Source organism: Sycon ciliatum, chromosome 12, assembly GCF_964019385.1.
Source record: "Sycon ciliatum chromosome 12, ocSycCili1.1, whole genome shotgun sequence".
NCBI lineage: Eukaryota > Metazoa > Porifera > Calcarea > Leucosolenida > Sycettidae > Sycon > Sycon ciliatum.
The window spans coordinates 7,735,481-7,748,189 of NC_088654.1; the positions used below are offsets into that span (position 1 = coordinate 7,735,481).

General features: G+C 47.9%; 1 protein-coding gene across 1 annotated transcript in view; it reads right to left on the bottom strand.

Moving 5' to 3' along the window:
• The window catches only part of LOC135828436 (uncharacterized), a 39,507-nt gene that overhangs the window by 16,953 nt on the left and 9,845 nt on the right, over positions 1-12,709 (bottom strand). Inside the window, exons 3-5 of the mRNA XM_065340887.1 lie at positions 12,509-12,670; positions 7,166-7,243; positions 2,226-2,606 (exon numbers count right to left, since the gene is read on the bottom strand). Coding sequence (XP_065196959.1) covers positions 2,226-2,606; positions 7,166-7,243; positions 12,509-12,670 — 621 coding nt within the window. The remainder of the gene's footprint in view (positions 1-2,225; positions 2,607-7,165; positions 7,244-12,508; positions 12,671-12,709) is intronic.

Consider the following 12,709-nt stretch of genomic DNA (forward strand, 5'->3'; position numbering starts at 1 on the left):
CTATTGCTACATAAAAACGTTATGATTGTAGCGATGTGGTCAGGTAAACGTATACAAGCCATTTGTGAAGCATGCCAAACCGAGGCCGAGGCAGTTCAAGTGACACAAATCCGGAGAAATTATTTACGAGGTTTCTTTTACTCTTGGAATAATGGAGAGCTATGGAGGAGACATACGCGAAGTGAATATCAAACAGACGAAGAAGAGTTTTCTAGTTGTGCCAGAGGCTCTGGCGATAGCATCTCTAGCGATACTGAAGTAGACACTGATGCATTGCTAAATTTGGACCAGGATGAAGGAGCGGCTATAAACAGAAATAGCTCATTCCAAAAGAACTGCCTTTGCCGAGTCCAGCTCTGGAGGCTCGAAAAGAACTAGAATTTCTCATGGACTCAGTACCAAGTCGATTTCTGAGCAGCGCCTGTCTTACTTTCCTAATGAAGAACGTACAGTTAGTTGTGGACGGTAGTAATGCCAGGCCTACAGTCCAATGCTATCAGAAAGGAAGAGTATTGTGGCAAGCCATACGTCTACACACCATCTCAAGGAGAAGATGAGAGCACAAGCAAAGGATGTAGAGTGGCAAAATAACTTCTGACCACGTGTTTTCAGGATTTCTGCAAATGGGAGGTCTCTCCATCTGAGATCGGATCTCAGGAGCTGGCCTCAAGTATGGTGTTTCAGATGTAGACATTATTCACAGAGTGGACACAGTGACAGCTTGTCTGCAGACAGGAATACTATTTGCCAAGATTAACTTCATCCCAACAATGAATGACTACCTGCAATAATGGTTTCATCTCTCACTACATGGATAATTAGGGGAGGTATTTGATACACCGACTATTCTGCCGCAACCCTGCATCAAAGTTGGAATGGAGAGCAATCAATGGAGAAGCGATCATGTCTTATAGTGCTAAAAAGTGGTGGAGCTCGTGAGAGATAAGGTGGCAGCTTCAGATGCAGATCGGCGATGTGCATAATTTCCTGGAAGTTTGAAAATGTGCAGACTTTCTTCCATTTTTGTCCCAAACAAAGAGCATTATATCCCTTCCTGAAGCATTATAATCAGCATTATAAGGCAGTTTTTGGAGCATTATGGTTAGCATTATACGAACATTTTCGGAGCATTATCCGCTGGACCCTAGTCGTGAGTCCCATTCGGGGCGGATACAAGAATAATAATAATAATAATAATAATAATATTAACTGGTTTGAGGGAAAGAGACAAACGGGAAAAGTCTGAAGAAAAAATTGACTGTCACCACCAGGACTCGAACCAGGGACCCTCGCTTGTAGCCAGCGATGCTCTAACCACTGAGCTATGGTGTAGTCGTCATCCCAGCAGAGGCCCTTCAATATTTTCTTCAGACTTCGTAACTCACACTTCCTGTGAATCCACACAGGCGGGTGGGACGCAGCCCTCACTGTAACCCACACACTTCACGTACAAACTAGCACGCGGGGAGCCCCAAGTCATAAAATATTAACTGGTTTGAGGGAAAGAGACAAACGGGAAAAGTCTGAAGAAAAAATTGACTGTCACCACCAGGACTCGAACCAGGGACCCTCGCTTGTAGCCAGCGATGCTCTAACCACTGAGCTATGGTGTAGTCGTCATCCCAGCAGAGGCCCTTCAATATTTTCTTCAGACTTCGTAACTCACACTTCCTGTGAATCCACACAGGCGGGTGGGACGCAGCCCTCACTGTAACCCACACACTTCACGTACAAACTAGCACGCGGATAATAATAATAATAACTGGGACAGCATTTGTTTTGCTATAAAAGGCTCGCCAGAGGTGATACTGAATGACATAATTTGATGGGCATGGTCAAGAATTGTAGAACAATGGTACTAGGCTCCAGTACCTGCTGTCTCCAGTACCTGCTGTCTCCAGTACCTGGAGAACACAGTCTGCAGGGAGTGGGTGCGTGTAATCCTTGGCCCCATTCCGCAGTGAACAATGCCACCAGAATTCACACGGTGATTTCCAGCCGCTCAGCTACATGGACACGCCGCGCCAACACTTTCAACGGAGAATTTTTAACCTCGAACCTGAGTGTGTACTCTTGTTGTAGCTGGTCACTGTCAGCTCCCTGATTTCCGTCCTATTAACCTATTTATATTTTCTATCTATTTTCTTCGATTGGTCACACATAACCGTGCAGACAAGAGGGGTAACGGCGAACAATGGCCGCGGCACAAGAAGCAACCGACTTACCTGTACACAAGACATTGAATGTACTGACTCTCTGCCTTCGGGACGGTGTACTGCCCCCCTTCTCAACATTGTCAATGTTGAAGTAGTACTGGGGGGAAAAGCGTCCACTTCCAATCGTCTGAAAGTATAGAGTTGGGTAAAGCGTAGTAAGAAGAATGTCTTTCAGGAAATTTCGGGCGTTTTGTCCAATAAATTTTAGATCCGCTTTATAATAGGGAGACGACAAGCCCCAATGATGACATGCATCAACAGCTTCTATAAAAGTGCCTTGGCCAGCTCGTAAACATGGGATCGCATCCAGTCCTGCACAGTCTGGAACTGGTACAAACCACAGTTGTATTTGGGATTCGTTTTTCGGGTTGACTCCGAAAGTAACAGCACCTGGTGACATTAAGAAGCAAAATGGACACAGAACAACAGTCCACTGTTACTAAGCATATTATGCCTGTGTTCATGCTCGCTTTAAAATAAAGTTTACGACAGGTCAGAAAAGAAGCGCTAGAACACAATGTCTCAGAAAGGATAGTGCAGCGACTCTTGTGTGGCGAAGTAATTCTGATGGCAAGAGTAAACACCAATTTGAAAACAATCAACCTTGCGAATAGCGACCCTTAGTCGGCCACAAGAAAAGTGCTGTTATTCGCGAGGTTGTTGTTATATCTGGGGCTGTTATTCTTCAGGTTTACTGTACATGCATTCAACCTTGGGCACAATGCCAACCAATGAAGAATCACAATAACGCCAATAACGGCACGGTGGCCGTGGCCTGGGAACAAGATGGCCGTGGCCTGGGAACAAGATGGCCGTGGCCTGGGAACAAGATGGCCGTGTCCATATCGGCATTCTCACAAAAATGAGAGTCATTCGCATGTCTATGTACTAGTTCTGTAAAACGGGAATTGCCGGTGGTGTAATATTTTCGGTATTTCCCAAAATCAACAGTTCGGTAGCGCAAAAAGTTTGGTAAACCAGTTTTCCGGATCCAAAAATGCATTTTGAACACTGTGTGGCATCATGGTATGGTTGAATTTTAGGTAAAAACTTAACTGTACCGAAGTTACCAAAAATAAATCTCTTCCGAAATTTTCCGGTTTTACAGTGCTTCGGCGAGGCATATGCGGATAATTAGAGAGGTTCCGCACTACGTAAAGTTGAGCTACTTTACGTTAGTGGGCGGGAAAAACCCGTGAATTCGCGAGTTTGCACTCCACTTGCGGAAAGTTCTCTACGGAGAGTACGTAGAAAGTCGTAGATAGGGCTCTGATAACGTGGCTGGTCCGTAAGTGGATTGGGGTACAAATTTATGACTCTCTCCCCAGGTCGATCTGGTCGTACACTGCCGCGTTCGGAGTTGCCAAGGGCAGCTACGTGATTTGATAACTCCGTATGGCGGAACCCAGATGCGCATGCAGTTTACGTGAGACTTTCCGTAGATCAACTACGTTTTTTACTAACGTAATTACGTTATGCGGAACCTCTCTAATGCCGGCAGAAAAGTTGGCAGAATTCGGTACTTTTTCTGGTAAGTTTCATGCATGTTAGGTACGTGGATAAAGAAATGGAGCAGAATTCGAGGAATCGCCCGCCATAATGTTTGTATGGTTCTGCCAATTTCACTGCTTTTCGAGCGGAATCTGCCACCTTTTCGAGCAATATCCGCACATCCCTAGCTTAGGCCCTCTTCAGACAAGGTACAAAACATGCTTTAAGTCACTTTGGCAGTGTCAATAATATTATTGACACAGCCAAAAACATATTGGTATATTTCACTGAAATATTTATTCTTATTATTGACACTGCCAAAAACATGTTGGTATATTTCACTGAAATATTTATTCACTGAAACTTCCAGTCTTATCCGTAAATGGAAATATGTTTTTGGCAGTGTCAATAATATAATTGACACAGCCAAAAACATATTGGTATATTTCACTGAAATATTTATTTATATTTGGGCTCCCAGCGGCGTTATCGGGTCCACATGTGTTATAGATACCTTTGGTGAAGTGAGTTGGCCCTGCTATTTAATGTATTTTTCGTTACTCATTTCCTCACTCTGATGATTCTTGAAACAAAGATGAAACCGGTCAGTCAACCTTACGAGTAACATTTGTCATGGTGTGTAGGGGGTTCTACTTTCTTAACTACGGAGTTGTGCCGTCCATCAGGGCGCTGGACGAGAGTGTCTCATTGCGTTACATTTGTGGTGACTCTCATCCTGCCGTCGACGAAAACTACGGTGGCAAACCGGTCATTGGAACGGCTTCTTTACCGGTTGAGTCCTGATGTTGACGATGTGCTCAACTCCGTCACGGCACCTCAGACCACTTTTTCACTCTTTCTCTCCGGAAACAACTTTGAGAATCAGGTAAACAATCCTCTGCAACAGTTTGTAGACGGTCGGCAATGATCCGGGCCACCAACTTTCCAGCCACATCAAGCAACGAGATCCCGCGCCAGTTATCGCACGCACCCAGGTCGCCCTTCTTAGGAATAGGGACCAATATAGCATCTGCCCAATCCTGCAGCACACGCTCAGCATCCCACACAGCCTTGATAAGTTGCAGTAGTTTGTCAATCCGAGCGGGACCACCATGCCTGAGCATCTCCGTAGCTACCTCAGACTTACCACAGGCTTTCCCGCTCTTCATGGACAGCAGCGCACAGTGCACCTCAGCGCGGTCGGGGACGCCAGCAAGATCCGCTGCAACCGGCCGGTGCTGAAAAGAGTCAAATATGTTCGGCTCATACTCACTGGCAACATTCAGCAGTCCGCTAAAATGCTCCCTCCACCGGTATTTGCAGCGTCCGGGGTGTCACACACCTCACCCTGACGATCTTTGATTGCTGTTGACACCTGGGGGTACAAACCATTTAATACAGTCTTGATGTTCCGAATGCATTCCCAGCCTCCCTTAGCAGTCAATCCGAACTTCTCACAGTCTTTGGCTTGTTTCAAATTTAACCCTGGCGGAAATCAGTCTCGAGCTGTGCCCTGTCCACTGCGAGCCACCGCGAACAAATGCGTCCCTGAACAACCGCGCAATACAATTGCAACTCCTTCACCCTGCCGCGCCAATTCCCCATGAGACGGAGTCGGACGGCCACTCGCCAAGACGAGACAGTCGTCGACTTGGTAGGAATTAGTTCCAAACCAGAGGGTCTCCTGAAGTCCAACGATGTCCATGCTGTAGCGCTGCAGTTGCCGGCAAACAAGATCGATTTTTCTCTCCTCGCGGAGCAGTCTTTTTGAATTTTTGATATTTTTTGAGGCAGTGTTCAAATCGCCGTCCACGTTCACCAAAGTTGTGACGTTCCACGTCCCCATGGACAACACAAATCTCCTTGCTGCTGGTGCACGTTGCGAGCCGAACTCTAGGCGGGGGTTTGCAGAGCCTCTGCGCTCAGGCGGACGAGGTTCAGTACGAGTGGTCACATCGGAAGTGACCATGGTGTCGACACTGATTTATTTCCTCGCCCGCGACGACAAGATGTACGTCGTCTTGTTCAGCATCTAATGTTCCTGTCACTACGGCTGGCTCTGGCCTTAGCCAGAAGTCAGTCATGGCTGAAACAACTCGCAGAAGACGGAGGAAAAAACCCCCGACCGTCACTCAACTCAACAACTCAGAACACACACACACACACACACACACACACACACGCACACACACACACACACACACACACACACACACACACACACACACACGCACACACACACATACACACACAAAGTAACACAATCAACAACAACAACAACAACAACAACAACAACAACAACAACAACAACAACAACAACAACAACAACAACAACAACAACAACGACAACAACAACAACAACAACAACAACAACAACAACAACTTCCTCACTCTTTCTCCTTTCTTACACTATTATCTCTTATTGGCCACTGGCTATCGTGAGAATAAAGATTTGAAACAACAACAACGTCGATGCCGCAGCAGAATGGCTAGAGCGCTGGCAACTGCTAGTCAATAAAACGAAAAAACCGTCATCCTCCCGTTCTACCATGCTAACCGACCCCCACCACGACCACCCGAAATAAAACTTGGGCAAACCCTACTAGAAACAGTAACACAACATCGTCACCTCGGCATCATCTTTCAGCACGCCCTAAGATGGTCAGCCCACCTTGACTTTGTGCTGAAGAAAGCCGTAAAATCTTTTAATATTCTCTTTAGGCTGAAATCAACTCTACACACTAAATCACTCTCTCTCATTTACAAAACATATATCCTGCCTATAATTGAATATGCATGCATTGCTGTCACCCCACTCTCAACCGCAGCCCTTGACCGTCTTGAGCGAATCCAGCGCAAGGCGGCCAGAATCTGCCTCCGTCTCCCCCTCTACACTCCTCTGAATCATTCAACACTGCTCCATCGGCTCAAATGGCCGACAATGTTCTCTCGCCACTCCATAAAATACCAATATGCCTCACAACACATACGCATGCTCAACACCCCCGCTCAAGTTACGGCCCAGTACAGCCTTCGACACGCACGCACTTGGCACCTCCCACCCTCCAGAACCGATCGCTGTAAAGACTCCCCACTGTACAAGTCCCTAGAATACTACAATGCCCTCCCTGCTAGCATTCGTGACGTCTCCTCCCGACCTGCTTTCAAACAAGAAATCTGCTCACTGCTGATTAACTCAATCTGCTCCTGCAGCGCTCACCCTCTCCCATACTTGTAAAGTTCAAAGTGATGTAAATCACTTTCCAACTGTTTAACCCACAATCTCACCTTCTCATAAATTTATCTCTTATTGGCGATGGTGCCATCGTGAGAATAAAGAATTCAACAACAACAACAACAACAACAACAACAACAACAACAACAACAACAACAACAACAACAACAACAACAACAACAACAACAACAACACATACACAAATGTGCAATATCAGCCTTACGTTTTGTACAATTCTTCCCCATCCAGCCCGCCAGACACCTACAGCCACTTTGAAAGATTAATCCATTGTTACACACACCTGAAAAACAGAAAACGAGCGAGAGGTTGAGCACGAGGGATTGTGCGCATGTTCATGCTTGTGTGCGATCGCGCGCGCGCGTGTGTGTGCGTGTGTGTGCGTGTGTGTGTGTGTGCGTGCGTGTGTGTATGTGATAGAGGTCAGCCTCTCAAATACCAAGTGCATGACTGTCCATGAATGAGCCGGCGTCTCTTCGTGAGAGCACCATCGAGGCCGTTGGCAGTCTTCGCATGAGGTTCAGTCCCGTCTCGTCACGGCTTCGCGTGTGTTCGGCAGTCTCCATGTCCCCGTGTTTTGAGAATCCGGCGTTATCTCTCCGCTGTCGGCGCTGCTTATCCATCGCCCTTGTGCTGACGACCCTCCTGTTCGTAGCAGAGACGTGGGTGCCGAAGGCACTAGACCTGCCCTCTCTCTACGAGTTACATCACTAGTGCGTTCGCATAATCGTTAGGATCTCCTAGTGGGATCAGTGGGACAACCGAGTCGCCTCCATTACCATGGCCAGAATGGGTAACTGAAGTATACCAGCAGATGCTGGCATTCTTTGTATGGCGTTGCCGCTACGGCTCAGCAAGTCCTGAGCTTCAGGTTCTCTTATTGCCAGCTTGTGGCCGGTTCACACGCCTGGACTCCGGCATGGGTCTCTGCCTGCCACCCACCCGCAGCAACTCTGGAAAGGGGACATTCGCCTTCCAGGGTGCGGTATGCTGGAACAACGTGCCTAGCAGTATTCGCTCCATCTCCATTCCTCGTCAGTTCCGTGCTGCAGCAGTCCTGTTTCTACTATGAACTGAGAACATTGCAAAATCAATTGTATGTGTGGCTGTCAGTGTACATATGTGTTTTTGTGTGTGTGTGTGTGTGTGTGTTTGTGTGTGTGTATGAGTGTGTGTGTGTGTGTGTGTGTGTGTGTTGGTATGTGTGTGGGCGGGTATGTAGATGTGGGTATCTGTGTATGTATACATGTATATGTGTGTGTGTGTGTGTCGGAATGCCCGGATGTTGGCGTTACCGTCAAGCACAAGTGGGGCGTAAACTCGCTCATGATCGCACTGCAAAGTCGCGGCTGCTTCCAACCCGTGTCACTGAGACACTTTTTGCCGACGATGCTGCAGGTTTTCTCCACCACTAAGCAAGACATCGAGTCGCCAACGACCAAGTTTATATCATGTGCGTCTAAATGGGGTTTAACTGTCAGCGTGGCCAAAACCAAGGGCATGGCGGTGAACACTCCAGCGAATGCGCCAATGGCACTGGATGGTGGTGAAGCCATAGATTCTGTGGATTCGTTCATGTACCTTGGTAGTGCCATACACCGCGATGGTTTGTCTTCCCACGACGTGCAGGCTGGCATTGCATGCCAAAGCATCCAAATCGGTAGCTTGAAGCGGGCGGTGTTCGACAACCGGTCATTGACTCTACAGTGTCGCCGTCGTGTGTATGTTGCCATGGTGCCCTCTACCGTCCTGTACGGCGCGGAGACCTGGACAACGAAGGCTCCGGATCTACGGCATCTCAACCTCTTCCACCATCAGTTTATAAGAACTATCGTTGGAGTGTTGCGACAGCAGAAATGGGAGACACGCGTAACGTCCTCGGCCCTAGCAAAGACACCAGGAGTGCCTGAGGACATTGGTCTCATCGTATGGGAACGGGCGTTTGCGCTGGCTTGGACCCGTGGCACGGATGGAGGATCACTGGTTGTCGAAGTGTGTTCTCTTCGGAAAAGCCGCCTGCGCCCGGCGCATGGTCCGCGCAAGAGGTGGAGGGACGTCGTTGTGGATGACTTCGCGTCTGTTGAGCCACCGGTACCAGCATGTGGATGGTACGATGCAGCCCAGAACCGTTCGGAGTGGCGTACCATTGACCGTCGACCACCCAAGGCACCTGTCTGCTGCTAGCTACAGTTGCGCCTGCGACCGCATGTTCCGTCGAAGCGGCGACCTGAAACGCCAGCAGTCCTTCTGTCGTGGACTGGAGAAATAACAATGCGCTGACATTGCTACACAATGGGCAAGGTCAAGGTCAAGGTCAAGGTCAATGTGTGTGTGTGTGACGGTGTGAGTGCGTGGCTTCGATCTCTCTCTCTTCACTTCTCTCTTCCTGTCGGTGTCTCCCGCTTCTGGGCCGGCATGGCCCATGCTTTATGCATGCTTGTTCCTGTTGTTGTGATATGTAAGCACATGTACGCGTGTACTGTGTCTTGCCGCTACTCCGGCTTTGGCAGTTGCCACGATTTATCTCCTTTATTTATTTCCGTAGCTGTGCAGAAGACGTTACTTCAGTAACGTCTGGCGCTAGCCAGGGTCCACACAGCTTTAATTTGGTATTTGTTTGTTTGTTTGTGTGTTTGTGTCACGCCTGGAGCTATCCCGTATCTGTGACTACAAAGGCTCTACAGGATTGTACATAACAACTGGCCACAATATTTGCTGGCTCCCATATCTGTCCCGTACCGTCCCGTACAAACAGCGGGCCACAATTTTGGTCATATTATGTATACCACTCCCTTATGTAGAGGGAGATTTGGAAAGAAATAGGGAGACGAGGAGGAAATGAAATTAGATTGGACGTTAATTGCCGAATAGGTGATAGGATGCGTCAGCAAAACCATACTTTGGAAGAGAGATCCCGTCGTCTCCAAAATAAGCGTGAACGGGCGATTCAGCGCCGGTCACAGGAAACGTCGGAAGAGAGATCCCGTCAACTCCAGAACGCCCGTGATCGGCAGAGTCAGCGCCGGTCCCAGGAAACGTCAGGACAGACATCCCGTCGAGTCCAGAACGCCCGTGATCGGCAGAGTCAGCGCCGGTCCCAGGAAACGTCAGGACAGACATCCCGTCGACTCCAGAACGCTGCTTGGTACCAACCGGCTAAAGCAAATCGCAGGCCAAAGTTTGTCATAGAGGCAAATGATGCATGATTGAGCAATGGATGCATGTGAGAGCAAAAAATACCGATCTATTTCTTTTTGAAAACTCCAATCGGCCAAAGTTTAATAACGGCGAAAAGTTTCGTTTCGAGATCGGCCAAAATTTGTTGATTTACAGTATAAGGAGATCAAAAGAAAAGAAGGAGCAAACCAAAAGTATATGATATTAGAGAAAAATAACAATCCGCAATAAATTCTGCAAATACCTTTGCCTAACTCATACTCAAACTGATTGAAACGTTTTGCAATACAATGATGTGGCCAATCAACGGAAGAAAACATTTCCATCAGTTCTAATAACATGTACAAATGAGCTAGGCAAAAAAGCATAGCATAGGGCCCTGAGCTTCCAAGCTCTCTCGTTTATTTTTCTTTTGCTATTAAAGAACTTTCTTTGCACCGTGACCATGATTTATCTCTTTTTCTTCTTTTTTTCCCTTATTTCTTTTTCCTTTCTTTCTTTCTTTCTTTTTTTCTCTTTTCTCTTTTTTATTTTGCTGGATGCTGTCTTTTCCCATATTTGCTTTTCATCTGTGTCTCCTTTCCAAGTTTTCCCATTCTTGGGTTACTTGGACCTCATTCGCTTCCTTGATTGGACATGTTCAGCCCGCTCGCCTTGCGAATTCAAATAAACACAACCAACCAGCCAGCCAACCAGACCCCTCGGCATTGACTGTGATGTCACGGACATCATCCGAGAGTATCGACTGCGTTGGCTTGGGCATGTTGGCCGGACGACCGACGACTGTATGCCGGAGGGAGTTTTGTTTAGTGAGCTCAGCGCAACATGCCCTCGCCATGGTCCACGTAAGCGGTGGTGTGACGTCATCGTAGATGACCTCCACTCCATCAGTCCTCCTGTGCCTTCTGACTGCTGGTTTGTTGCTGCCCAAGATCGCTCTGCCTGGAGGCAGATTGCTCACCGTCGTCCTCCCACCCATGCTCTCCCTGATCCCGACTCTGGCTTCCGCTGCGCACGTGGAAAGGTCTGCCGTCATGCCAGGAATCTCAAGCTCCATGCTCCGTACTGCAAAGCTAGCAGATAGTCCCTTCGCTATCATTGCCATCGGCAATGGGCACGTTCAAGGTTCAAGGTGTGCACGTGTTTGTATGTGCCTATGCGCATGTGTTTGTGTGTGTCTATGCGCATGTGAATGTGGTTGTTTGTGCACATGTATGTGTGTGTGCCTGTTTGCGTGTGCATATGCATGTGTGTGTGTGTGTGTGTGTGTGTGTGTGTATGTGTGTATGTGTGTGTGTGTGTGTGTGTGTGTGTGTGTGTGTGTGTGTGTGTCTGTGTGTGTGTGTCTGTGTGTGTGTGTGCCTGTTTGCGAGTGCATATGCAGGTGTGTGTGTGTCTGTGTGTCTGTGTCTGTGTGTGTGTGTGTCCCATATGGTGCAGTGGTATGTGCAGCGATTTCCAATCGATAGGTTGCGGGTTCGATTCCCGACGATTATGGTCACACACGTCTTTCTTCTCTTTCTCAGACTCTTCCTGACTTTTCTTTCATTCTCCTGGGTGGTTACCAACAGCCAGTGCATGCCGGAGTATGTGGTGTGATGTGTGTGCGGGAAAAAAGAAGAAAAAAAGACCAAAAAGTAGGGATTCACTGGCCAGAAAAAAGCCACTTCAAAGCTGTGTGGTGTAGACCAGGCTGAATAGTGGTGGTCAATTCTTCAGCCTTGCAAGCTGTTGAATGGTGCAATCCCAGCACAAGTTGCTATGGCTTCTGCTGTAGCATCGCTATCATCGCCTCTGGCGATGGGCGTCCAATGGTCAATGGTGTGTGTGTGTGTGTGTGTGTGTGTGTGTGTGTGTGTGTGTGTGTGTGTGTGTGTGTGTGTGTGTGTGTGTGTGTGTGTGCATGCATGTGTCACTGAAACTGCATGATGTATGTAATCAAGCACGCTCAGGAGGTCATGATGGCTGAATCTTGCCCGAGCCTGCAGCCCAAGGGCCGTAGGCCCGAGGGCTGCAGGCTCGGGCAAGATTCAGCCATCATGACAGACAGAGCGTGCTTGATTTGATTTCTTAAAGCGCGAAGCAACATATTAGGGAAGGTTAAAGGTCGAAAGGTCAAAAATTTATTCCTGAAATGACGTCAAACGGTCCTGACATTCCCGAAATGACGTCAAACGGTCCTGAAATTTCCGAAGTGATGTCAAACGGTCCTGATGGCCTGATTATGCCCGCGGCGGGAAGACTACCTATTGGCCATGGCCCGGGCAACGATCACGTGTCATGTAAGAATTCAAAGTCAGCAAGTTATAGAGTAGAAAAGAGTGTTTAGCATGTGGGTGAAAAACCGGCATATTCCTGCAATAGTCCTTACCAGGAATGCAGATTGTCTTATTGATGCCCTCCCATCCGCTTGAACCACACGTGAAAATTGTGTATTCCGCTCCATATCCGGTGTTGCACAGTACTCCCACTCTATCACCACTGGCAGCTTGAGGTAGAGTTCCATTGCCAACGTCTGTTTTGGGGCAACCCGCTATACAGAGAAAGTCAAAGAGAAGACGTTAGTAACAAT